The sequence below is a fragment of the Penicillium diatomitis genome (genome assembly GCF_028827545.1).
Source record: "Penicillium diatomitis strain IBT 30728 chromosome Unknown utg000018l_segment0_segment0, whole genome shotgun sequence".
Lineage (NCBI taxonomy): Eukaryota > Fungi > Ascomycota > Eurotiomycetes > Eurotiales > Aspergillaceae > Penicillium > Penicillium diatomitis.
In genome coordinates, this window is record NW_026623191.1 from 251844 (window position 1) to 273993 (window position 22150).

Genomic DNA, 22150 nt, shown 5'->3' on the forward strand with positions numbered 1-22150 from the left:
CACAGGCACTACAGGGGCACATGTAGGAGCTGAAAGGGTCATCCGACATTGTTGATCTCGCATTGATCAGGCTGCTTTCGTGCATACTAGACACCTGAGACTAGATTCGTGCAAGTTGCTTTTCGACTAGTCACATAGAAAAGCATGACAATGCCGCCTTTGGAAGACATGGGTAGTCATATCACAGTATCGAAGGGAACAAAGCTTATAATTGGACATAATCTCTAGTAGAAAAGAAAAGCATCCTCAGCACACAGGTTTAAATCATTAGTTGATACAGTCGTCATCTGAGGGAAAGCTTGTGGGTCTCAAAGCCAAAAAGAAAACAAAGCATCAACACAAAGACAACAAAAGGCGGTATAAGGCTGCCAAATTTGGAAAGCAAGAAACAACGGAAACATGAAGAACAACAGATCCCAGACAGGAATTATGCGGCCTACGCAGTAGGATACAACTCCCCGCTGGTCAGATACATATGAACTCGAACGAGTCACGTACTTGGAATCAATCTTCGGAGTAAGTAGGCTCTCGGGGGGACAGATATTGACCAGCTGTCAGTTTGTCGCACTGAGCCGAATGTCGGTTCTGAATATGCAACTTGATGCAAGTGGGTCGTTCGAGACCCTCACCAAGTTGCCAGAACAGAATTCAGAGTCCCAGCCACATGAATGATTGAGTCGATCGTGGTCGTAAACTGGCTTGACTCGAGCGGATTATCTTCTTCAAAGGAAGATATGCAAGGCCACACAGACTTGCACTATCCTCCTGTTTACTGAACCTGGCTGACAATCTCGCTAGCGCGACCCAAGCTCTCGACCATCTGCTGGCATTCCTTCCTCCGGCGCACAGTGTAGTCGCTCTCCTTGAGGAGGTCATCCAACTCGTTGTTGCGGTACATGTTCTCCAACAGCTCCCGCTGCATCTCGTCCTTGGTGAATCTAGGCAAGGCATTAGCGTGATCTCGGTGAGAAGAAAAAAAAGGTCCAGGACACATACTGCACCAAGGTGTACATGATAGCTTTGGGCACCATATCGATCATTGTGCGCTTGACAATGTTGAAGTACGAGGTAATCAACAGCTCTGGAACAGAAAAGTCAGTACAACAACCAAGCCTAGCGTGAGCAGCAGAGAGAGTAACATACTGATCACCTCGACCTCGGAAGTCTCCCGCTCGGACAAACTAGCCGAAGCCTTGAGGGTTGGAGGCGGAGCCTCCATGGCCGCCATCTTCTTCTTGTTCTTGGATGCCCAGAAACTGCCGAAGAAGCCACTGCCGTTGGGGGCCTCGGCTGTGGTATCCAGGGACGGGCTCTGAGCACGGCCCGGGAGGGGCTTGCCAGTCTTGGGGTCGACTTGGGTAGGCTTGGCAGCCAGCTGCCGTTCATTGACAATAGCCATGGCCTGTATCCGATTAGAATGTATACATCACTAGGAAGAAGACTTATATGGCAAGACTTACTCGATGACCATTCAAGAAATCAGGGTGACCAGTGTTGATATACGTAGCCTCCATCGCAATAAGATCCTTGACGAGCTTGCTTGTGGGATCCATGCATTTCTTGAAGAATGAAATTACGACGGCGTGGAATTTCTCCTTCAGCTGCGGGTAACGGCGGAACAATTGCTTGTTCAAAAGCTGGCCGAGAATGCGCACCAACTCATCATACACGAGCGAGATGCACTTGTTGCTGGGGTCCTCCAGGCGCTTGATTTGTTGCTTGACGATCAATTCGAACGCGGTAGTTCCGACGAAAAGAGCAGGAGAGGAACCAGAAGAGTTGTAAAGAATCGTCCGAATATCAACATCTTTGACCTGGTCGAAGGGATCCACAGCCTTGACACCGTTGGAGTACAGCTCGTGGAACACAAAGCTAATACGCGCACCGCCGGATAACTCGATACTAGACAGCTCCTGGTTGTTACCTTCAAGGACAGTGCGATACTCGTTGCTGAACTCGGTGATGATGTTGAGAATGATATTGGCGCTATTTCCAAGCATGGAGTCGCCGAGTTGTGACAGCTCCGCAGTGTACTTTTGTAGGGATGAGGAAATGCGAGCTTTGATGTCGGGGAGCGTTTGTTTGATGTGCATCATCAGGATCTACAACAAGAAGCTGTCAGCAGTGTTTCAACTTTTCGCCCCCCACAAAAGGGTCCCATTCTTCATCGCTTACCAAGTTCAGCTTGCGAGCGAGATAAGGGGTTCCGCAATAAGAGGCCTTATTGCGGTATGCTTTGTGGTTTTCGAAGAAGTTTTTCTCGTTCTCCAGCGCATAGGCGATGGGGCGCTTGTTCTCAATATCGCGCTGGCCACGGTTAACCACAGGCACGTAGCCTAAACGCAAGGGGATGATTCGGCCAGCAAGAATGTCCACGACATCGGTACCCTCGTCCATGAGGTCAACCTTACTCAACACACCGATAGTGCGCTGACCTTCAGGGTCAACCTCGCGGGCCAACTTCAAACCATCGGAGTTGGCCAAATCTTGGTTGGCCGAAGTGACAGCCAGAATGATGGCATTGGGCTTGCTGATGTACTTCAGCACCATATCACGAATCTGGCGCTCAATATCCTTGGGCTGATCTCCGACGGGAACCTTGGTCAAACCAGGCAGATCGACTAGGGTCAAGGTGAGGACGTTGGGCGAGTAAATGCGCAAGTTGATCGGAGCAGGCGAAATTCCAGCGTTACGGCCGACCTTAGTCTCCGTTTCACGCACAATCTCCTCGCGAATCTTGTTGAAGTCGAAGAACTTCTGTCCGGGGATGTGTAGGAACTCGCCATACTCGTCGACGTTACTCTCGGCGTCCGTTGTCTCAATCTTGTTGTCTCCATTGGCTTGCGGAGCGGGGGTCTTGTTGATCAGTTGGAGAATAAGAGGTCGTCGAGTAACGATGCCGGAGCCTCGAGGAAGGCTACATGCGAAGAAAGAAAAGCAGTTAGCAATAGCTCCAGAAGGTAGTCGGTGACGACATTCCCGCCACATCCATACGACTCGCGCGTAGAGGAAATGGCGGCACGGCCACATGATTCGAGTTTGAGATACTGACAAGTCACGGCCCACGATGTTCTCTAAGACCGAGCTCTTTCCACTTGACTGAGAGCCGACGACGACAATTTGCGGCAGGTCGATGGGATTGTGGACCTAAATTGCAGGAGCGGTGTAAGTGAGACTCGATAGTGACGTTGTCGGAAATGCGCAGGGTCGATTCACATACACCGACAGTGGAGAAGACATCTTGTAGCTTGTTGACGAGGGAAATCAAGCCTGGGTCGTTGACGTTTATGCTGCTTCACAGGTCAGTTCTAGGCCGCACCGGAGTGGAGGGGGGTGCAGGGGAGGGGTGGGTTTCCACGTACGAGTAACCGGTAGTTGGGCTTGCCATGACAGGCAGGTATGGTGATGTTATATCGAACCCTGAGGGAGGAGAGGAGGATCTTCACAAAGAAAAATCCGAACAGCGCTCGAGAGATGAGGAAGATGTCTGCGATCAAGAGCAAGATGGTACAGTCCTCGGGGATATTGTTTGTTGGTCGGAGAGGCCCACGAAGGCGGTGATGAGAGTGGCGGTCCAGCCCAAGTGAGTGGCCGTGCACCGCCTTGGCCTGAAGTAGCTTAACCGCGTGTGGCATGTGAGGTTTACGTGGGCGTGGGCCGTTTCGGGGGGAAGGATTGCCCCTTGGCACTGCCGCAAATGCGGCAAGTCAGTGCCTGGCCAGCTGCCAGCCTTCTACTGTACTAGGCATCCACCATTGCCCACTGTATGATAGAGCGTCGCTGCGTCTCTCAGCTCAATAAGCTTGTTGAGTGGATCTGAATGACGACTAGCCAATTCACGAATATGTCTGGGAGACGCAATGGAGGAAGTACGCAAAAACAAGTCACAACCAAACTACCTAAGTGCGGCGCTCCCAGACGATTTGGGAGATTAGGCAGCCATCAATGTATCCGCTCCATGCGAGCTGTATTGAATCGAAAATAACTACAGGGTAATGTGTGCTAGATAGAAACATGAATAGGTTCAGCGAGCAAACCAGAGGAGACAAATGTGGTGCCGACGAAGACCAAAACAAAAATATACGACATGAGGGCCCAAATCTACATCTATTCATCGGAAACGGAAGCGAATCGCTCAGTCATCGACTGCAAAAGCTTTTCGTACTTGGCCGTGACCTCCTCCTGGTTGTCCGGTACCTCGAACTTCATGCTACGCAGAGACGTCTGGAGGTCAGCGGTGGCGTCACGGACCTTGTTCCAGGCCTGACCCTGGGCAATGGCCTTCTGGGCTTCGTCATGGAAGCCCATGAATGCCTTCATCATGTATTCCGTCTTCCACAAGGGACAGAACTGATCGTAGTCACTGTAACCATTCTGCTGAAGGAAGTCGTCCTTGACCATGGCGGCAACGTCGAGAGTGATCTTATCAGAGTCGCCCAGCGAAGCTTTACCGACCAACTGCACGACCTGATCCAAGTCCTCGGACTTGGACAAGAGCTCGCGAACCTGATCACGCAGGCGGGGGAAATCGGGGTTGTTCTTCTCATACCACTTGTCAAGGATGGTGGTGTACTTGCTGTAAGACATAGAGGTGTTGACAGAGGGGAAGTGCTTGCGTTGGGCCAGCTTTTTATCAAGACCCCAGAAGACCTGAACGATACCCAAAGTACTGGAGGTGACAGGGTCGGAGAAATCACCTCCGGGGGGGCTGACGGCACCAACGATGCTGACACTGCCGATACGCTCGGGGCTGCCGAGAGCGCTACTCTTGCCGGCACGCTCGTAGAATGAAGCCAGCTTGGCACCCAGGTAAGCAGGGAAACCCTGGTCAGCAGGCATCTCACCGAGACGACCTGACAGCTCACGCAGAGCCTCAGCCCAACGGGAACTCGAGTCCGCCATCATGGCCACGTCCTTGCCCTGGTCACGCCAGTATTCGGCAATGGTGATACCGGTGTAAATCGAGGCCTCACGAGCGGCGACGGGCATGTTGGAGGTGTTGGCGATCAAGCAAGTACGCTTCATGATGGGCTCCTTGCGACCACCCACATCGATGGAAAGCTGCGGAAGAAATAGCGCCATGTCAGACACGGATGATACAATCATACATACGGGGAATGGGAAAAGGAACAGCAATAATGGAGGGTAAGGAGGGAGAGAATTGAAGATCAGGTATTCGACTCACCTCGGGGAAGTCCATCAAGACCTCAGCCATCTCATTACCACGCTCACCACAGCCGACGTAGACGATGATGTCACTGTTGGAGAACTTGGACACACTCTGAGAAATCACAGTCTTGCCGCATCCGAAAGCACCGGGGATACAGACAGTACCGCCTTGCACACTGGGGAAAAGAGCATCCAACACTCGCTGGCCGACGATGAACGGCGCATCCGCGGACTTTCTGTCACTGACGGGCCGAGGCACACGAACGGGCCAGGTCTGCATCATACCGAACTCGGACTTCTTGCCCTCGAACTCAATCTCCAGAAGCTTCTCCTCCACTGTGTAGCTACCCTCGGAGGCAATGCGGGTGATGGTACCTCGTGCGCGGGGAGGCAGAAGGATCTTGTGGTCGTTCACCAAGCTGTTCTCGAAGACTGTACCCCAGATGTCTCCGCCAGTGATGTGATCGCCAACCTTGAAGTTGACGGGCTTGAAATCCCATTTCTTCTCACGATCAAGGGCATTGACTCGAATACCACGGGGAATATAGATACCCTTGGACTGGTCGGAGATAGCACGGAGGGGTCGCTGGATGCCGTCATAGATGGTCTCCATCAAACCAGGACCAAGCTCCACGGAAAGAGGCTTACCAGTCCGGGCAACGGGGTCACCAATTGTGAGACCATCTGTCAGAAGGAACACGGGCCACAAAAATTAGCTTCAATCCATGTGCCCGCAGTGGACGTGGTCGTCATGGGGGACAGGTGAGGCGCGTCGGCCAGCGGATTGGGGACGTACCGGTCTCCTCATAGACCTGAATCGTGGCCTTGTCGCCGTCAAGTCGAATAACTTCACCCACGAGGAGATCTTTGCCAACATGGCACTGTTATAGCGAGGCAGGTGAGCATGCTGATGAGCTATTGGGGACAACGCCGAGGGAAGCTTCGTGGGGGAGACATGTGGGTAGCTTACCAGCTCGTACATGGCACATCCAATCATGTGCTCGGCGACGACGACAGGGCCGGAGACCGAGAAGACTTTGCCATGAGCATGGCTCTCATCTTTTGCCGGTGCCATCGTAGATTACTTTGTATTGACAGATCCGGACACGGAGGTGATGCTGGAGGTCGAGCTGGTGGAAGTGGGCGAGTCTGGAAGCGGAGGTAGCTTGGGCGGTGACGGCGGTGGCATCTCCACCCCCCACAACCGCTCTATTGTTCTTCCTGCAGGAAGGCAGTTACGGTTCCTGTACGTCTCGACTTTTTGGGTTGAAATTGAAATTTTGCTCTCTAATACACGCGCCTAGCTTCAAGCCCAAGCATGACTTCTCTGTACGGGAGTTCAAACGTGGCAAAGCGATCATTCTAGGGTTTGGTTTCGAGGAAGAACTATCGTTGAACACGGCCGCTAGGCATGACGCACGTAATGGGCAGCTGTATTGACCCTATTCTAGAAAGGGTGGACTGGAAGGTCTTGTACAAATAGACATCGTCGATCCAACTTCAAATGCTCTAAGGCAAGATGAAAGGGTCTTATTGTGTGTTAATCAGAGGGGTGTTCATCTGGCTTGAAAGGTACCTATTGATGTCGCAAATAGTGTTTCCTGAGCGTCGAGGTTCGATGCGCAAACAGGGCCTTCCGACAATCTACAGGACAAACTCTATATGACAAACATTCGTGCATCCTTCTCTCCGCCATTCCACGCAAGTGAAGTTTATTCAACGATCTACACGTCGAAAGACATGCTTCAAGCTGCAGGTCAAACCTACTCAAGCTGGGGTGACAAAGTTCCGGCCCAGCCGGCCTTGCTGTTACTTGCCCTACCTAACCTGGCTGGAGTGAGCTCGGTTATAGCGAAATTGGCAAGCAGTTGAGATCACAGCAGTGAATACGTCCGTTGGTGCAACAGCCGACGCTCGTGTCGATCATGTCTGGAATCACTACCGAACTGACTAGCCATACCGTTGTAAATTACGATGATTTAGGCTGGAGAATATATCTGTAGACTGTATGTCGTGCCTCGCATGTGAACCCCACCGATCGGAAGGCGAATCATCCGGACCTCACCTCATCCCTCAAGATCCCATCCGAGCCCGTATTGCCATCTCGCCAATCATTCGGCGGTATTACGGTGCATGCGAGGCGCCAGGTGATGATAGACATCGATAGAGAATGCCTGGAACCCGATTTAGCCTAACAGGCACTGATTAGTAGGGGCTGGCGATGCTGATCGATCAAGGCGGAGAAGCTCACATGCAAATGATACTTTCGCCCCTCTCCGATTCCTTCTTCCGCCCACGGCCCATGGTTGAGACCCCAGACGCACCAAGATCGAGCCTGTTTGGCTGTGAAGGTCTATTTGAGGGGAAAACCTCGCCCCGGCAGTTGCTCACTAGCGTCCTTATCCACATGAGTGCAAGGCTGAAGACCTGAGAGTAGCTTTGAGGGGAGTCCACGCTCTTCGATATAAATCGCGTAGCTCATTCCAACTTTGTGCTCGCAGAGCCTCCGCAAGTACCTCGCTTTACCCTCATGGCGCTGAAGTTTCTCGGGCGAAGTAGCGACACGAAGTGTCATTACTGGGACTACTCATTTTACTGGACAGACCTTCACCAGACCGCAGAAGAGCTTCATCCAATGATTCACACCTATGATCGTCTTGCGGACGAATGTGTGGAGATCTTGAATGGGCTGCCGGCCAGCTCAGGTCAGGAACAGCCCTTTCGGAAGGATCTTTATGGTCTACTGAAAGCCCATGCCGACGAACACCCGAAGCTGAAGCAGTTGTGGGATGAGGTCAATACTGTCCCGGACTGGGTCGACTGGGAGCAGATCCAGCGAGCACAGGACGTCTTCTTTCGATATGGCCTTCCCATATTGAATGTTGTAAGTGCCATCTCTGGCTGACTGAGTAGTTCACAGTTGCTGACCTTCTACTTCCAGCTCGGGTTTGAGAGTCTTCTTGGTGGCATGTATGAGGTTCCTTGTCCTACCAACACTCGCACCTGTCTCTTGAGTTCTGAACTGACCTGCTGGAAGGGGAGCAAAGCGTGTCGTTGAGACCCTCGCTCGCACTGGCGGATTTAACGCTAACGCAGTCCGGCGGCGACTCCTTGAGACCCTTCAGCATGTTCTCCAAGTGAATGACTCGGTAGACGCTCTGAAACCTGGTGGTGAAGGTCACATTTCCTCCATCCGAGTTCGATTGTTGCATGCCTGTGTGCGAATGAGAATTTTGAGACTGGTGGATGAAAGACCTGAGTACTACGACGTCGTCCAATATGGGATACCCATCAACGATTTGGACTGCATCGGTACAATCAACACATTCTGCAGCTCGGTGGTCTGGATGGGTCTTCCTCGGCAGGGCGTCTATCTCAAGCAGCAAGACATTGAGGACTACACTGCACTATGGCGCTTAGTCGCTCATTACGTGGGAGCACCAACTGAACCTTTTGAGAATACTAAAAAGGCACGGGCAATGATGGAGTCTCTGCTTGTTTCGGAAATTCATCCTACCGAGACTGGTCGAACCCTTGCCAAGAATATCATCATTGGTCTGGAAAACACAGCACCGTCGTTCGCCTCCAAGGAATTTCTGGAAGCACTGAGCCGTCTCCTCAATGGTGATCAGCTATCAGACGCGCTCGAAATCCCCCGGCCGACTCTGTACTACCGTGTGCTTATATGGGGCTACTGCGTTTGGGTGAACTTGGTATCTGTTGTAATACCTAAATTCCCTTACATGGATCGCTACATGATAGAGGTTAGTGTAACCCTTACGGTAAAGAAAGATTCTCAGAAGATTACTGATGGGATCAATCAGATGCGTCGTCAGCGCTACCAGCGCGTTCTGATGGATGACAAACTCGGCCTTGGAGGCATTGCTCGCTTTGAATTCAAGTATGTCCCAGCCCTCAACCGAATCACTCGTCTGGGCCAGCGGAAAACGAATATGATCAAGCGTCCTGGACTCGAGAACCTGGGACATCTGGGACTCATGTTTGCTTCCGGCGCGGCGTTCACTCTAGGTATAGCCGTGGTTTTTGCTGCTAGACTAGTGTCAATAAGCTCATTCCTTTGACTCAGAAATAGATCTGAATCACTACTGAAGACCGACAACTATTGCTCTGTCTCCTAGCTACTCTGCTGAAATAGCGGTACTTGTCAATAAGTCAATTGAAACTCTTTACCTACACAGTACATAGTACCACGACGGCAGAAGAATTTCGCGTGTCTCACTTTATGACTACGTCAAATTCTTGTCCTAGGTGTCTGGAAGCCGATCACTTCAGCTCTTGAAGATCTCTCAATGATATTTAATTGTAAGCGTAGTAGGTACAGTGTTCAAGATAATCACTTCAGCACCACCTCTTCTGTCAAGCTCATTCGAACGAAAGTATCAAATCATGGTCATTCGTACCCCTCAGAGGCACTGGAGATGAGAAAATAAATCTGGTCTGGTCAACTGCAGTCGTTTATTTCTTTATTTTTTCAAGCCAAGTTAGTGTCACAGATCTCAGAGAGAATTAAGAAACAGCTTCGCTTTTGAAGCGCATTTCGTTTCCCGCAAACCTCAGGTGGATAACTTACGCCGCAGCCCTGGCAGGAACAGGTGTTGTCACAGGTGCAACCCTGAGCCCCAGTGCAAGTGCATTTAGATCCGCAGCCGCAACCCATGGTGATGTGTGAGGTGGTATATGATGAAGGTGAGAGTTGGTAAACCGTGTGCAGATTGTTATCAAACGTAAACCAGCGAGGTGTGTGTGATACCAGAGAGTGGTATCCGGGCGGGGGCTTGTCTGACTATTTATACGCTTTGCCCCAGTCACGGCGGCGGAAGCAGTGGGTAGATGCAACCACGTCCGCATCATCATGTCGTCAGTGTCTAAGCTGAAGAAGTCAAATTTGGTCAACTGTGAACCCAAACTTTCGAGAAACTTGCTTGAAACTGGCGCAGATTTCGAAACAATGAGCTTTTCTCTCACATTTTCACATAGAAAATCCTGGTAGCCTGGTAGACGCATTCCAACGTCCCCTAAGTGGATACTCTCATCCTGCACTGGATACTCTTGTTTAGATGGGCGGAAGCAATAATTATTACTCGACTAAACCTCTTTCTTACCTCAAATCGAGTCATATTCATTTAGAGAGGGACATCACATGGAGTGGTACCAGTACATACATAGATACCTATCAGAACTTGTGATGGCGCCCGCGAGTGACTGATAGAGGACTGAACGGGCCTTTGGGCAGGGTAGGTATGTATATCTGCTTCTTATTTGAAGTTCCGAGCACTGGGCAGAAACCTGGCTGCATGTAGAGCTTCAAGTTCGCGTGAAGATCCCGGGCTTTCTTTGAGCGGCAGTGAACGATAGGAGTCTATGATCAAGGAGTGCATGGTCAAGGTGATCTCCTTTTCGGAGATAGAAGGCTGGCTGATATGTTGGTTCGTTTGGGGTCTTTGTTCGAAATTCCATACTAGATATCAGGCCTATGGATTCGTTACGTCCAGTGAGTATCGACTGTACTGCTTTAGTAGTGGGTAGTAAGTAGGAAAATTGTAGTACTAGTAAAGGTAGTAGTAGTAGTTATAGGTACTAGGTACCTACCTTACCTACCTAGGTACCTAGTGACAGGTTGGTAACTACCTACACAATTTGAAGATACTAGTGCCTGGGTATAGGTAGATAAGGTATCTAAGGTATGACACTACTGGGGCTCCAATTCTGTCACGCAATTCCCTCTGAACTGCGGCCCGCTATCACCGGTCCACGAACGAGAAAATCACATGCAACATGATACGGAGCATGGATCGACGTCCTCGAACAGTATAGATGTACAGTACAGCGTTGCGCTTGCTGCTCTTACTGTCTCGAGTAACAGTAGCCTTTAGATGACTGCCATTCTAGGAAGAAGTCACTACTGCTACCTCATTCTACTGAATGCAATCCAGATCTAGTCGGCCAACCTGTAAAGCGTGAGTTTGTTCCCTTTAATGATCGTGTGAAATTTCTTAGAGAGGCTGTCTACGTGGGATTAAACCACTAGCACAGTACTTGATCGTGGGAACACGGCTTCATGTCAGCTGAGTCTCTCAGAGACCGCAGAAGTTCACGTACGGCGTCATCAGCCAAGATTGTGACGATGGCTGGAATTGGAGAAAAGCAACGAGATGCCCGGTGACTCGACCCCAGTTCCACTCGACCCAATCGCGGCTTTATGTCGGATGAGCTTGGGCTGCAAACCCCAAAGCTCATGTTCTTGAGATAGCCCGCCCACTCAATACAGACAGAGAAACGTAGGCCATGTTTTTGGTCCTTGAACTGGGTGAAACATTCAAACATTTAACAGTGCGGGTAATGAGGCTGTTACTGTACAAAGCAGGAATGCTGAATTGAGTACTACGAGAGGAGGATAGCTATAGTACTCCTCACGCAATACTGCAGTGGAGTTCTTTCTCTCTCCGCAGATAAGCAACTTCTCCGCCCTCCGCCCAACATCACTTGAACTTATCATCACCACTAGCCTCGTCATCCACCACTGTCGCTCACGCAGGGGACATCGCGCCTGCTACAAGTGTTCTACTTGCTAAGAAAGGGAGATCATTTGTCCTTTGCTTGAGCAATAAGAGTTTCAATTCTCCAATATTTCCACATGATCACCGTGCTTTCCCGCTAGAGACAAGCCAATAAGCTCCTCCGAGTAGCGACGTCCCGGGAGGTCGTCTACTCACAGGAAGGATTGACCTGCTACCAGTAAGCAAAGGTAGTAGGTCCGACTGACACCCTCTTGCAGAAGGAGATGAGCCCTGGATAGTCTCTTATCATCTTGCAGAGCCAAATAGCGAATCACTCTCAAATCAGTCCCCCGGCGACCGTTGCGATCGTACATTCTCCACGTCCTTCGATCCTCTCGAGAACATAAATCCTTCTTCACTTTTCTCTCCAATCTTGACGATAGTCAGGCTTGGTGAGAGCCATAAATTCGTGTGTCGGGGACACAGACCCGAGTCCTTTTCTTTCTCCGCCATCACTCTTTGGGATTGTGCATCCCTAGGTCTACGCCGCGATCTTACCCAATCCTCGTCCACACCACCGACCGACGATTTTTACCACCCGCCTATCCACCCTCTTCTTCGATTGAGCAGTGGCTCTCGAGGAGGCTGCAACCACAAGGACGGTGGGCGCCGGGATTTCAGAAGATATCACTGGGACACTCGGCACCGTGGCCCAGGACAACCCAACAATTACGTCAGGCCGAAGTGAAGCCGGCTCTCCATCCCGCAAGCGCAGACGACTGTCAAGTATGAGGCCGGACGGGCTTTCAAGCACAAATGGTCTTTCTCAAGGCTTGATGGATCCAGTATCGGGTAAAGCCGGTCTGAATGGTCAAGCTACCTCCTTTGCGAATGGAGGGTCGCAGTCCAATGGGGCCGGCAAGCCCTTGATGAGCTCCTACTTTGGCCACAACCGGGAGGAAGTGACGCGGATTCTCATTCAAAGCCTGTATGAGCTAGGGTACGACAGAGCAGCATCCTGTCTGAGCTCCGAGAGCGGTTATCAGTTGGAGACACCTGGAGTTGCAACGTTCCGCAGTGCCGTTCTCAATGGTCGGTGGTCAGAGGCGGAGCGGATCCTCATACGATCCTTCCGCAACATGGGACTCAACGAGGAGGAGAGGGACGGGGTGGAGGAGACTATTGTCTTGGTCGAGGATGCAAGTCGCAATGAGATGCTGTTTTATCTTCGCCAGCAAAAGTTCCTAGAGCTCTTGGAAAGCCGGGACCTCGCCTCGGCGCTTCAAGTTCTCCGACAAGAACTCACCCCTCTCAATTTCGATGTTGACCGGCTTCATGCACTTTCAAGGTGAGCTTCTGCCCCACTTGTGTTGGTATTCATTGCATGACTCACGATGTCTGACAACCCTCCTCATTTAGTCTGCTGATGTGTCCCACTGAGCTACTACATGAGCAGGCAGGCTGGGAAGGGCCGACGAGCTCGTCTCGTGAACGATTATTGGCCACACTGTCGAGTAAGTCAGCGCTGATGTGAACCGTTCCCGCAACTCAAGCCGGAGATTAATGACGCGGGAGGTGCAGAATCCATATCGCCTTCAGTCATGATTCCCCAGCATCGACTGGCAATCTTGCTGGACTACGTAAAACAAGGACAGATCAGCAATTGTCTGTACCATAATACAGCAGAACCTCCCTCACTTTATTCGGATCATATGTGTAACAAAGAAGACTTCCCCTCGGCTGTCAGCAGCACTCTTAACCAGCACGTGGACGAGGTGTGGCACTGTGGGTTCTCGCACGATGGGACCAAGCTCGTCACTGCGGGTCAAGACCGCAATGTACTGATCTACGATACGAGCACTTTCACGGTGATCCATCGTTTGGTTGGGCATACAGAAGGAGTTGCCTTTGCAAGTTGGAGTCCAGATGATTCAAAACTTATTACTTGCTCAAAGGACACAACCGCCCGTGTGTGGAATACAGAGGTATGTTTCGTTTGGCTGTGTACGGCCTCGAATTCGCAGGGAGCTAGGCTCATTGTGCTCATTACATTGATCGTACCAGACTGGCAACTGCCTGTTGACAATCACCCATCATTCCCACCCAGTCACCGCAGCTGGCTGGGCGCCCGACGGTCAGTCATTCATTACTTCATCTCTTGATGCAAATTCGAGTCTTTGTCACTGGAGTATGCGGGGAACGACCTTGCATACCTGGAAAGAGGGATTCCGCACACAAGATTGCGCCATTAGTCCGGATGGTCGACGGGTCGTGGCTGCAGATACTGTCGCGAAGATCCACGTGTTTGATTTCCACAGTCATGAAAAGGAATACTGTCTGTCCCTTCAAAGCAAAGCAACTTCCGTCACTATCAGTCAGGACTCCAAACACATGCTGGTCAACCTTGCCGATGGCGAGATCCAGTTGATTGACATAGACACTACCACTGTCATTCGCCGGTTCCGGGGACATCAACAGGGCAAATTCGTGATCCGGAGTGTCTTTGGTGGCGCCGCAGAGAATTTCGTCGTCAGCGGAAGTGAAGGTCAGTCGCTTCGAACCTATGCGGGAAAATTAAATTTTTCGATATCACATAAACTGACCATACGCAGACTCAAAGATCTATGTTTGGCACAAGGAAAATGGGACTCTCGTGGAAACCCTGGAAGCTCACACGAAAGAGTGTGTCAACTCAATATCGTGGAGCCCAACGAATCCAGGCATATTCGTTTCTGCGGGTGATGATAAGACCGTGCGCATGTATGTGACCCCTCTGACTTGAGCCTCTGAGATGAGAACGCTACTGACGGTTTGCTTCAGTTGGTCAACCAAGTTAGAGAGTCCTATTGCGATCGGGAGGACAAGTCAAAGACAAGGCTTGTCATCTTTGACCTCTCAGAGGACGAGTGCTTTGCGAACGACGTCCGCATTTTAAAGCAATCATGGACACCGCACAATATGTCGAGCGTGCCACACTGCCTTTTTGTATGAAGCTGAGGACCTACTTTGGACCATCTGGGGGCATTCCTATCAGGCGCTCACACATTCCACGGAGACACATTATTTGCGCGATTGGCTTGCTTGTACATTCTCCTACAAATCGCGATAACTCGAATAAATCCATCTGGACGCTTTGTCTACTTTCCTACTTTTTTCGGGGCGTGTTCCAATGAGGTCTTTGACCTCGCATTCCAGAAAAAGATGCTAGTTGGTTTTGTGAATCTGGTAGTTGACCTCAAACTCATTCAACAATACTAAGAGATCTGCTCCCTCTCTGAATCGTCATCAGGCTTCTTCGGGCACAAACCTGATGTCAACTGTAGACTGAGCTCTGTGGGCCGGGCGGTCATTCCATCTGACAGGGCGAATGACTTTGAGTCCGTCATTGTGTATACATGCGAGGATACCTCAGGCTTTCTAGTTGTGGCAGCTGATTCTCTTCACGACTTATAACTACCTAATAGGTAAAGCACTTTGTGGTACATTGGCGTGGGAGTAATGGCTACCTACCCAAGGCATTGAGTACATAAACGATTTTCAGAAACCTCAACCTGAAGAACGAGTCCTTCGTATGAATTACACATTAGTCACAGCTGTCTAGATCCCAGAAGATCCGCCCTCGCTCGTCGTGCAAGTTGAATTGCGACAGCTTGACTATTCCACATGTCAGACGAATCAATCAGGCTTGGTCTTTCAAAGTGCGAATTTGGAGACGGCAACCCCCTCCCCCCCCCCTATTCCAATCGCTCCATTTCCAATCCGTTGAAAGGCCAAACGACCTTGGTCACTTTTCTATCGGCCAGGCAAATATCGAATTCGTCGGTACTGTCTCCAGCAAAATCAATGTCTTGCCACGTGAGTGAGTCATCGAATAGACCTCCAGCTCCACCTTCCACGGCAGCTCGAGGACGAAGGGGTTGATGGGGCTCTCCAATGCGATGGGCAAAACAAACTTGTCCAGTACTCCTGTAGAGTGAGGCCAGGGATCGAGAGACTGAGTTCAGTCCACTGGGATATAAGCGGCCTTTTAATTTGGTGTCTTGACCCTTGATCCAGAATGACTTCAAGCCGAGTCCGGACTTGTCCTCATCGACGGTGAGTGTCACATTAGTAGCGGGAGCACTCTTCAGGACAAAGGTTCCGGCGAGATTCTTCTTTGCGTTACTCCAGGCCGCGGACTCTGCAGCAGGAATTATGATCTGGCCAACGGCATCGCGCAGGGTCCAGCGGGCGGGCTCCGACGTCTCCCCGCCGAGTAAGATTGAAAAGCCGATTCCATGATCTGGGGAAAGCGCGAAGATGGCATTGTAATCGCCGTTGCCTCCGACTTTAGTGTAGAGGTCTGAGACTCGAGTCCGATTGGAACCCGGCGAGGCAGGGACTTCCAACCGCTCAATCTCCCAGGGAGCCCCGACAAGTTCAACGAGTGAACCAGTTCCGCTTCGAGGCTTCATCCAAGCAGAGATATGGGCAGGAGACAAAAGTTCAGAGTTGAGGATAGAAAGACCGACGCGTCTCAGATCAGAAGCTGTACTATAGATGCTTCCCGTGCTAGATGGGAATTAGCGAACCATATCATTCTGCAGGGGAACAAACTGGTGATAACTTTGGAGGCACGTACGATGCAAAGAGTTCGATATCTAGGCCCCAGGAAGAGGTAGGCTGGACAGTCTTGCGATCCATCGCATTCAAACCATCACTGGTTTTAGGAACTTTGGTGGACGTGTGTTTCAGGCCAAGGGGCTTGAAAATAATCTCTTGGATAGCTTCGGTGTACGTTGTAGTGTTTGCCATGCGAGCCAGAACCTGACCAAGAACCGCATATCCTGCATCAGAGTAGATCGCGGTGCGATAGGGAGAAATCACCGGCCTTTTCACATCCCGCATGTACTTGAGAAAGGCTGTTCAAGAACAATCGTCAGCGAACAAAGCACGATGAGGATTAGTACGGCGTGATTTTGAGCTGCAGTCGTAGACAACATTACCACTTACACTTTACCGAATCAGCCTCCGTGGTATTCGGGTTATAGTAATTTACCAAGAAGTCTAAGACGTTCCAAGGTCAGCCAGGGTCTATCCTCGGCACGGTGAGTTGGAACAGGTTGGTACAGACCCCTAGGACCTCCAGTTCCGGCCTGATGGGAAAGAAGAGCACCGACAGTGATATCCTGCCAATTGATCCGTTTCAGTGGATTCGTCGACGAGTTGCCCGCAAGCTCAGGCAAGTATTTGACCACCGGGTGCCCAAAGACTTCCATACCACCCTTCGCAATGATGGCATACGCCGTGAACAGCTTCGTGATACTTCCAATTCGCGAGATGGTCTGGTCGTTGAATTTTCCAGCAGTCAGGACACTTGCAGCATTATTGGCGACATGCGAGTACGTATAGATCGATCCGTTTGTCGCTGCAGAGAAGACGTCGATGTGGAAGGTCAAGTCGGTGCTGTTGAGTATGCCATTGGAGAACAGGCACCCGATCTGGTGCGACAATTCTGTCTTTGCTTTGTCGATGGCACTAGAGTTGCTCGAGTCAAAGTTGGACAGGAAGGACGGACCGAGGATAGGAGTTTCAGCAACTGCGACAATTTTGGTAGCAGCAGTCGCCTGAAATCCATAGAGGACTGTGACAAGAAGTGAAAAGGCCCGCATGGCAGCTAAATCTCTGCCTGCAACAATGGAGTCAAGAGATAGTTGTGAATAAGCGTTGATTGATCTGTCTGCTTCATATCATTGCCCGGGCCTGGCTGAGATCAGAGGGTTTATATCCAGTGTGCTCGACTTCATCGATGATTGCTGACATGATGTTCCGTGGAAGCTATAGGCAACGACATCAGCCAAGCCAAATCTAACCCTTTCCAAAGGAGGCTTATGAGCCTCTGACGCCCAAAAAGTCAATGTTCCAAGCTGTGTATTGTTGCTTGGTTGATCAGCCGCCATACAGACCGCTCTTCAAAGACAAAGGTTGAAAAGAGAGCTGTCGAGTCAAGAACTGGACCCCACGGGGAGCGCTCCAACGAGCCTAGTTGGGATTAGATTTGGGGCTCGCATGGCTTGGCGCAAGGCAAGATCTTCAGACGTCCTCCGACTTACAACTTGAAGCGGCGCATATATCTTGAATAAACAATTTTTAACTTTTCGATCGTGGTGCCACTGGAAACCCCTCTAGGCCAATTGGGCTTTGCTGGGAAATGACACGGGCAAGAGGTCACATCATAAGGAGCTGGCTTGCTGCTGCTGCATACGGGTGTCTTCAATTGTTCATAGATGATGTGTGAGTTGAAAAACATGACGGTATACACATAGTGGACGGATCGTCGGGGGGAGTCCGAGCCTTGGGGAAAAAATCGCTCCTGTCCAAGCATGTCACCGACGAACACCGTGAACATGGATGCGTCTTGGCAAGCCTTAAGCGAGCAGCTCAGCGTGTCTCAATGCACCAATTCAACATAGGAAACCTAAGAACACGGCGCTCCATGATGTGATATGGGCCTCCTCGGCCGAACATGGATTACTCCCATCGCTTTGAACTTAAAATGTCCGAAACTGTAAGAATTACAGCAGATTAGAGCATGGGTCATCTCCTCTCTATAAGTGCGATCTTGTTGGCGTGGAGAAGAAGCGACCTAGAGCACGCGTACCGTTGGGTTAGGGCACTTGAAGGAGTACCATCGATTTTCATTAAATATTCTGAAACCTTAGAAGAGACCCCTGTCAGCGTGTCCGGTCGGCAAGACTCCACGAGAGTGTCCAAACATGTTATTGGTACTCACTCAGTCATTCTGTGTTCCCTTTCCTCCACTCGCAGTGTTCCTAGCTTCGCATTTGAACCGAGAAAGGACCATTGAAGGACGACCGGTATTTGTCCCAAATTCTCAAGTACACAGATACTGGCGTGGACAAGACTGGCAGGCAAGGCTTCAGTAGCTTTTGGCCCGATAATGAAGAAAAACAAAACATTCGGTAAAATTGAGCACCTGCTCTCTGTTTCTACGAGATAAGGTCCGCAACTATGGTGAAATCCGAGGTCAGAGTCTTTCCTTGTATGCGTGCATAAAGACAGGCAACATGGCTTACCGTTCATGGGCATTTCGTCGATCTGAGTTGAATAATACAACTCAATGTCACGCAGAATACGAACATCATCACTGGTGACAAAGTTGATGGCCACACCCTTGCGACCAAATCGACCACTGCGACCAATACGGTGGATGTAATTCTCACGATTCGTGGGAAGATCGTAGTTGATAACAAGAGAGACTTGCTGGACATCGATACCGCGAGCCCAGACGTCTGTGGAGATCAGAACTCGTGAATTGCCCTGACGGAAGTCTTGCATAATGCTGTCACGTTCCTTCTGTGGCATCTCGCCATGCATGCTCGAGACTGTGAAGTTGGCCTCGCGCATCTTGTCCGTCAGCCAATCGACCTTGCGGCGGGTGTTGCAGAAAATGACTGCTTGGGTGATTGTCAATGTGTCGTAAAGATCACAGAGAGTATCAAATTTCCACTCTTCCTTCTCCACGGCGATGAAGTACTGCCTGATTCCTTCCAGGGTCAGCTCGTCACGCTTGACAAGCACACGCACGGGATCCGTCATGAACTTGGTGGTCAAGTCCAACACATCATAGGGTAATGTGGCAGAGACAACCACAACCTGCGTCGCAGGGGGCAAATAACGGTAGACGTCGTAAATCTGCTCCCGGAAACCCTTATTCAAGAGTTCATCAGCTTCGTCAAGAATGAGCATCTTGATGTGACGGGTTCGCAGGTGTCGGCGACGGATCATATCTGCAACACGACCGGGCGTTCCAGAAACAACGTGTTGACCGTACTCCAACTTGCGAATATCTTCGCCAATATTGGTTCCTCCAATGCAAGCGTGACATTGAACGTTCATGTAATCACCAAGCGCCATAATGACGGACTGAATCTGGGTCGCAAGTTCGCGGGTCGGAGAAAGGACGAGGGCTGTTGTACATTTGAACTCTCGGTCAGCGGGTAGGCGCAGAACAATCATGGTGCGGACTCTTACCTTGTGTTTCGCGAACAACTGTATCGATGACCTGCAGGGTACTGATCGAGAAAGTAGCCGTCTTACCGGTACCAGACTGAGCCTGGGCAATGGTATCGCGGCCCTTGCAAATCTGAACAATAGCCCGAGACTGAACGGCGGATGGCGACTCGTACCCATAGGCGTAGATACCCCGCAGAAGGCTCTCTTTCAGGTGCATGTCTTCGAATGTCGGCGCCACCGTCACCTCCTTGGAGGTGCTGAACTCCATGCGCTCTGGTCGGCAGTCAGTTATGCTGGCCATTGCCAAAAATATAAGTCAAGATTTGAAGCTTACCATCAGCGCGTCTGTCGATGCCGTCAGCCATTTTGAAGAGTCTGGAATCAATTTGGCTGAATGCGCTGGGTTTGCGTGATTCTGAGGATGCTCAAGCCATCGTTCCTCCGCGGCACCTGTTCGTAATGACTTTTTGCGCATGACGGCGGGTTGATCACGTGCCGTTTCGCAGAGCTCTGGCTTCCAGCCCGCTTGTCTTTCCCTTCAGTTACGCCACTCAATTCTTACAATTTGATCGCGCATTGGCTTGAAGAAGATCAATTTTTTTTTCAAGACCGGCAAGATGTTATTTGAGGATGTGCGATTTATCCATGAGGATTTGGAACGGCTGGAGCAGGCCGTTGCCGACCGAGTTGCTGATAATCCATCAAATGTGAGTGTTAGACAATCGTGAATCTGGCCGAGGCTCTGTCCACCAATCCCTGACTAAAACCCTCAGATTCGACAAAGCCTAGCAAGAGATCACGAAGTTGCGCACTTCCTCAAAAGAATCGAGGAGCAGTCACAGCGCCTGCTAGAGATCTACAACGATACCGATAGACAGCTCGACAAAGAAGCGCAGACGATCTCGACCGGCGATCAATTCGAGAATTTCTACAAGCAGCTGGACGACATCAGGGAATTTCATAAGCGATATCCAAATGAGCCCGTTGAGAACCTGGAACGTGCATACAAGCGTCGCCAACCAGGCGAAGGGGAAATTCCCCGTGTTGATGTGGACGCCATGTTCACCGGAGAGGAGGCTTTCGGTCAATTCCTTGATCTCACCATGATTCACGAACAATACTTGAACCTCCCCGGCGTCAAGCGAATTGCGTATACTCAGTATCTGGGTATTTTTGACGAGTTTACACCACCGGTCATGAACATCAAGCGCAAGGACAAAATTTCAGACAAGTACTTCAACTACGTTGGCGACCTTGCGAGTTACCTTGAAAGCTTTATAAAACGGACGCGACCGTTGCAGGATCTTGACAGGATGTTCGGCTTGTTCGACGAACAATTTGACACCAAGTGGGCCGCTAAAGAAGTGCCGGGTTGGACAAGCGAGAAGACAGAAAACAATACCCCTGGTCCCCAGACACAAGGGACGGGAGCCGGAATTTGGTGCTCGGACTGCGAGAAAGAGTTCAGCAACGACAACGTGTATCGCAATCATCTGACCGGAAAGAAGCACATTCGGAACGCCGAGGCAAAGTCAGCCGGAAATTCCGAGGAACAACCTACCGCTTCCTCTTCACAAAGAGGAGTTTCTACGTTCAGTCTGAAAGAGCGCGCAGTGGCTGAACGCGAACATCGTGTTCGTTGCTTGGCGCAGGAGCTCGAATCCACCCGCAAGGCCACTCGGGATAATGTTGAGCGTAGACAGGCTATGACGGAACGCGAACGCCGAGCTGATAATGAAGCTATGATGGCAGACCCGGAAGAATACGCACACGCTGGTGATGGAGACATGTCGGATGACGAAGAAGATGATAAACTCTACAACCCATTGAAGCTGCCGCTTGCGTGGGATGGAAAACCCATTCCTTACTGGCTGTACAAGCTGCATGGTTTGGGTACGGAGTATCCGTGTGAGATTTGTGGCAACTTTGTCTACAGGGGACGCCGTGCTTTCGATAAGCATTTCTCAGAGGGTCTCCACATCTACGGTCTGAAATGCTTGGGAATCACGTCCAACACTAACCTCTTCCGTGAAATCACTCGCATTGACGAGGCTGTGCGTCTCTGGGAAAAGCTTGAGCGAGACCGCAAGAAGGAGCGCGAATCTCGGGACAACGTCGTACAGATGGAGGACGCCGAAGGCAACGTTATGCCGGAAAGAATCTACTTGGAGTACGTTTCCTCATCTCCCGCTTTTGGCTCACCTGACGATGCTGACATTTTCATCTCTAGTCTTCAAAAACAGGGTATTCTCTAGAAGGCGAACATCCAGTTGTTGCAATGTGCTGCCTACATGCTTTGGTCTTTGTGCTATCATCGTCGATAAAATTCAGGAATGGGGGGAGTTATGGCGATTTCATGGCTTGGGTCATTTCTTCGCTTTTCGTTTTTCATTGCATAGGCGTAATATCGCTACAAGAGCAGGCACAATACCCATCGATTTCTGGTA

General features: G+C 50.6%; 8 protein-coding genes across 8 annotated transcripts; 4 read left to right on the top strand and 4 right to left on the bottom strand.

Moving 5' to 3' along the window:
- Positions 1-769: 769 nt before the first annotated feature.
- N7539_009575 (dynamin-like GTPase vpsA) lies at positions 770-3635 on the bottom strand (the record flags this gene model as incomplete). Its single annotated transcript, XM_056939170.1, has 8 exons — positions 770-938; positions 997-1081; positions 1144-1402; positions 1461-2102; positions 2176-2917; positions 3053-3147; positions 3221-3270; positions 3320-3635. 8 exons carry the CDS (start codon positions 3633-3635, stop codon positions 770-772), a joined length of 2358 nt encoding a protein of 785 aa, XP_056785665.1.
- Positions 3636-4107: 472 nt separating this feature from the next.
- On the bottom strand, positions 4108-6244 carry N7539_009576 (H(+)-transporting V1 sector ATPase subunit A; the record flags this gene model as incomplete). The annotated part of the gene is made up of 4 exons (XM_056939171.1): positions 4108-5061; positions 5186-5853; positions 5966-6050; positions 6140-6244. The coding sequence occupies 4 exons, from the start codon at positions 6242-6244 to the stop codon at positions 4108-4110; spliced, it is 1812 nt and encodes a 603-aa protein (XP_056785666.1).
- Positions 6245-6284: 40 nt separating this feature from the next.
- Positions 6285-6609, top strand: N7539_009577 (uncharacterized protein; the record flags this gene model as incomplete). The annotated part of the gene is made up of 2 exons (XM_056939172.1): positions 6285-6415; positions 6474-6609. The coding sequence occupies 2 exons, from the start codon at positions 6285-6287 to the stop codon at positions 6607-6609; spliced, it is 267 nt and encodes an 88-aa protein (XP_056785667.1).
- A 1063-nt stretch (positions 6610-7672) lies between these two features.
- N7539_009578 (oxygenase MpaB family protein) lies at positions 7673-9251 on the top strand (the record flags this gene model as incomplete). The annotated part of the gene is made up of 3 exons (XM_056939173.1): positions 7673-8053; positions 8111-8139; positions 8207-9251. Coding segments are annotated over 3 exons (1455 nt in total), but the record flags the coding sequence as incomplete, so codon positions are not given.
- Positions 9252-12319: 3068 nt separating this feature from the next.
- N7539_009579 (WD40 repeat domain-containing protein) lies at positions 12320-14678 on the top strand (the record flags this gene model as incomplete). The annotated part of the gene is made up of 6 exons (XM_056939174.1): positions 12320-13035; positions 13107-13201; positions 13269-13672; positions 13752-14232; positions 14300-14451; positions 14508-14678. Coding segments are annotated over 6 exons (2019 nt in total), but the record flags the coding sequence as incomplete, so codon positions are not given.
- Positions 14679-15421: 743 nt separating this feature from the next.
- On the bottom strand, positions 15422-17338 carry N7539_009580 (serine hydrolase domain-containing protein; the record flags this gene model as incomplete). The annotated part of the gene is made up of 4 exons (XM_056939175.1): positions 15422-16238; positions 16309-16588; positions 16680-16733; positions 16801-17338. 4 exons carry the CDS (start codon positions 17336-17338, stop codon positions 15422-15424), a joined length of 1689 nt encoding a protein of 562 aa, XP_056785670.1.
- Positions 17339-18676: 1338 nt separating this feature from the next.
- On the bottom strand, positions 18677-20068 carry N7539_009581 (ATP-dependent RNA helicase eIF4A; the record flags this gene model as incomplete). Its single annotated transcript, XM_056939176.1, has 4 exons — positions 18677-18696; positions 18764-19657; positions 19722-19976; positions 20038-20068. 4 exons carry the CDS (start codon positions 20066-20068, stop codon positions 18677-18679), a joined length of 1200 nt encoding a protein of 399 aa, XP_056785671.1.
- Positions 20069-20320: 252 nt separating this feature from the next.
- Positions 20321-21958, top strand: N7539_009582 (SF3a splicing factor complex subunit PRP9; the record flags this gene model as incomplete). The annotated part of the gene is made up of 2 exons (XM_056939177.1): positions 20321-20410; positions 20477-21958. 2 exons carry the CDS (start codon positions 20321-20323, stop codon positions 21956-21958), a joined length of 1572 nt encoding a protein of 523 aa, XP_056785672.1.
- Positions 21959-22150: the final 192 nt, after the last annotated feature.